The sequence below is a fragment of the Dipodomys spectabilis genome, unplaced genomic scaffold (genome assembly GCF_019054845.1).
Source record: "Dipodomys spectabilis isolate Male_0828 unplaced genomic scaffold, ASM1905484v1 ptg000273l, whole genome shotgun sequence".
Classification (NCBI taxonomy): domain Eukaryota; kingdom Metazoa; phylum Chordata; class Mammalia; order Rodentia; family Heteromyidae; genus Dipodomys; species Dipodomys spectabilis.
The window spans coordinates 11,067,510-11,071,712 of record NW_024870950.1 but is presented as its reverse complement, the minus strand read 5'-3'; the positions used below and the strand labels follow the sequence as shown (position 1 = coordinate 11,071,712).

The 4,203-nt window shown below is 41.0% G+C and overlaps 1 protein-coding gene across 1 annotated transcript; it reads right to left on the bottom strand.

The window, feature by feature from the left end:
- Nucleotides 1-2,748: 2,748 nt before the first annotated feature.
- On the bottom strand, nt 2,749-3,488 carry LOC122126119 (peptidyl-prolyl cis-trans isomerase A-like). Its single transcript, XM_042700700.1, has one exon. The coding sequence runs from the start codon at nt 3,444-3,446 to the stop codon at nt 2,952-2,954; it is 495 nt and encodes a 164-aa protein (XP_042556634.1). The 5' UTR covers nt 3,447-3,488; the 3' UTR covers nt 2,749-2,951.
- Nucleotides 3,489-4,203: the final 715 nt, after the last annotated feature.

Genomic DNA, 4,203 nt, shown 5'->3' with positions numbered 1-4,203 from the left:
CTTAGATGATTAAAAGAAATATCTTCATATCTTTTAAGTTTTGCTTACTTATTTATTCATTCATTACAGAAGCAACATACAAAACGGATGAGGTAGGCACTGGGGTGGGAGAAAGCTACATCCTCTGTCATTTGTGAAGTATCTGGAACTGAGATACACATGGCAGTATATATTTGTTTCCTGTTGATTCTCTGAGAAAGACACGGGGTCGACATGGATTCAAAACAGCTAAATGTGGTCCATACCCCAACTTCCCCTTGGCTGTGAAACCAAGTGTCCACAACCGAAATTCTGCTTGAAATTTGTCTCAAGGGAGCAGCGGTCAATCATCACAGTGTGTACACATTAGGGATAGGAGAGTAACGAGTGCAACCTGAGGAAAATTGCTATGAAAGTAGAAAGCTGATAGGCTTTAGTCACAGCCATGATAGACTGAGGCAAATGACAGGAAGAGAGAGAGCCACCCCCATCCCACCCACAGAGTGTTAGCCAGTAGGCTTGCTGCCATTGACCCTGTTCCCTTGGAGCTGTCTTCAAGAGGCCATGACATATTTAAAAATCTCCTGACACAGGTTTCTTGGGCTTATTTCTCCCTAGGATGTCAACTCCAGTGAGGCAGAAAGTAGCAGATGTTTTATTCCTCATATTTATTTCATTTATTTTATTCTTCATATGTATCTCATTGCTTGATGCTTACTAGGTATGTACCTAGAGAGGATGCTAAGGTGATGTTAAAGTTGCAAATTTCCAGTTTTGCTACTACCTTCAGTCTTCTTGGCTGTGTTTGCATTTATTAGTGCATGAAGCTGCTGTTGCAGATTTCATTCATTTCCATCTGACTGTGCTTCGTTTGTACTAATAACCTGATTCTCCTTTCAACTCTGTACCACACTTCACCACCTGGGCCACCCCTGGACAGCTTACACAAGTCATTTCAAGGGTCTGAGGCTTCAACTAGAAATAAGTCATAAGGAGAACTGTAAAGCATCCTCTGCATGGAATCCAACAGGTACTGACTTCATGACTTCAAGTGGCTTCTGTAGCTCATGTTGATTCAGCAAAAGCTATAGATGCTCCTCTCTCTGTCTGAAGAAATAAACAGCTGACTCGTACCACCTTATGTCATGTTTCTAGGGTGGCTTCTTAGAGGTGATTTCCAGAAATGAACAGAGAGTTCTTGTGAAAACAGAGAAAAGGAGAAATGTGTGCAGGCCAAAGTCAAACTGAACTCCGTTTACAGCTGAACCAAAGAAGAGAAAAATGGTGATGAATGAGCCAGACAACAATGAAACATATTTCATTGGGAAGCAGTTAAAAAGCAAGAAAGAATATTTTTTAAAGGTATCTAGACAGATGAGGGGAGAAGAGAGGCAGGCATACGCCAGATCTCATGCACCCAGGGGCCATTCCAGGACAAGATTCATAAGGTCAAATTTTACAATGACAAATTTTGCATAGGTCATTCCTTTCTAAGGGGAGATAATTCTTTCTCAGACATACTGGTTCCTACCCTAGCTCTGTGTGGGCTGCTACACACTCAGTGGGTGCCACATTACAATTCAGCAGTGTATGAGCTTCTCTTTATGACCTAAGCTTTAGCAACATGAAACTCACCCGGGCTAACTTGAAATTGAAGCTGGTTGTCTATTGCTCCTTTTAGAAATGTCCCACCTTTTTGAAACAAAATAGTGAAATAAACATAAATGAATAAATAAACTCATTTATGAATTGCAAAGTGGGGCAAACTCATCTACCCATATATCCAAACAGAATAATGGATAGCTTTAAGAGCTGGCAACAAAAGAGGTAAGTATATAAATAGCGACGTGTGGAATCAAATTATATATGACATGCATACTTCAATTCAATCCGTAGTTGAATGGCTGAGTGTGCTATCTATAAAGTAGGATTTATTCAAGCACTACAAACTTTTTCTCTCAAAGGATTACGCTATCGTATTACTGGGGAAAAAAATAAGTAAATAAATAAAACCCTGCCCTGGAAGCTGAGCAGCTTGAAAGAGTAAAATTAAGAGGAAAAAAGAAACGATAAAGAGACTAAACAAGCAGTTGGTTAGTCGGTCTATTACATAAGGACCAGAAGGTTCATAGACTCTGGGTCAACAATGCTTTCTTAGTGATTGTCACTGAGTGACATCCTCATGTCTTTTCAGGGCCCTCACTAAGTTATTTTATTCTTCTTATCATCATTATTACTTCTCTATAACCTACAAGGAAATGACAACCTGGTAACTTGACATTCAAGACCCTGCCCTTACCATCCTTGTTTCTCATTCTTGCTCTTTGAAATCCAGTGCTTACTGAGTCACTCAACCATTCTGTGTTTATTGTTGGTACAAGGGTTTGAACTCAGAGCCCTGTAATGCCTACGCAGGTGATTTGTCAACACTTTCAGCTTTTTAATGCACTCATATATTTCAAATAGAGTCTCATGCTTCTGTCTTGGGCCGCACATCTTCCATCTCCAATGTAGCTGGGTTTATAAGTCTGCACCATCATGCTCAGCTTGTTTGTGGAGATGGTGTCTCTTAACTTTTCTTTGCCTCAGTTGACCTCCATCATGATGCTCCCAATCTCTGCCTCGCAAATAACTGGGATTACAGGTGTAATCATGTTTTACATTTTTAATAAGTTTTTTTTAATTGTGAGAATACTGTATAGAGGAGGGGTTACAGTTGCATCAGCAAGGTAATGAGTACATTTCTTTTTTTTTTTTTTAAGGAGAGACACTGTTTAGTTTTTATTCATAATCATAAACTTAACTCTGCAATCCAGCTAGATTTGGAGGGGAGGTAAGGAAAACATGGAACCCAAAGAACTGCAGTGAGAGCACAAAGATTACAGGATATTGCAAGCAGATGGGGTGGAAGGGTGCTCTCCTGAGCTACAGAAGGAATGGTCTGGTGGTTATGGTAAACCAGGTCAAATGTATTAGAGTTGTCCGCAGTCGGTAATGGTGACCCTCTTGCTGGTTTTGCCATTCCCGGACCCAAAGCCCTGCATGGCTTCCACGACTTCCATGCCCTCTTTCACCTTCCCAAAGACCACATGCTTGCCATCCAACCAATCAGTCTTGACAGTGCAGATGAAAAACTGGGAACCATTTGTGTTTGGTCCAGCATTTGCCATGGACAAGATGCCAGGACCTGTATGCTTCAGGATGAAATTCTCATCCTCAAATTTCTCTCCGTAGATGGACTTTCCACCAGTGCCATTATGGCATGTAAAGTCACCACCCTGGCACATGAATCCTGGGATAATAATGTGAAAGCAGGAACCCTTATAACCAAATCCTTTCTCTCCAGTGCTCAGAGCATGAAAGTTTTCTGCTGTCTTTGGAACTTTGTCTGCAAACAGCTCAAAGCAGACGCGGCCCAAGGGCTTGCCGTCGGCGGCAATGTCGAAGAACACGGTGGGGTTGACCATGGCTGGCAGCTGGTAACCACAAGCGACAGCGGCGTCTGCAAAGCCATGAGTACATTTCTTATCAAGCATTACTGGCTCCTCCTTTGTTTTTTCCTTACCATCCCTCCCCTCCCATCTCCACAACTACACTCCTTACCCTGCCCCCCACCTAAATTGTAAAGTTCATTTTCGACATAGCATCTTGTACATCTCATTGTTGCAATGGGTCCACCCGTATCCCTGTTTAAACAATTTGCTTTTTCCTTTCCTCTCCCCAAATTATACCACCATCAAATACAGTGAAAACAGGGGTAATACCGTGGGGGAGGGACATACAAAGCAACAAAAAAAATCACATTGTACCTTATAAATACGTTGGAAGCAATAGCAAGAAAGAAAAAACCCTTATGTCCTTATCTTAGGGTTCATTTCGCTTAACATCATCTTATCTGACCTTTTCTGCTTGTCTCAGACACATATGAGTTATTGCAAATAAATGAAACCATGGGTCCTATGTTTCTTTGGGCCTGGCTTACTTCACTTCATATAATTTTTTCCAAGTCTTTCCATTTCCTAACAAATGGGGTGATGTTATTCTTTCTGATGGAGGTGTAGAATTCCATTGTGTATATATACCACATTTTCTTGATCCTTTCATCTACTGAGGGGCCATCTAGGTTGGTTCCATATCTCAGCTATGGTAAATAATGCTGCAATAAACATAAAGTTGTTCTGGTAACTTTAGTATTGTTTTGTTTGTGATCATTAGGGTAAATGC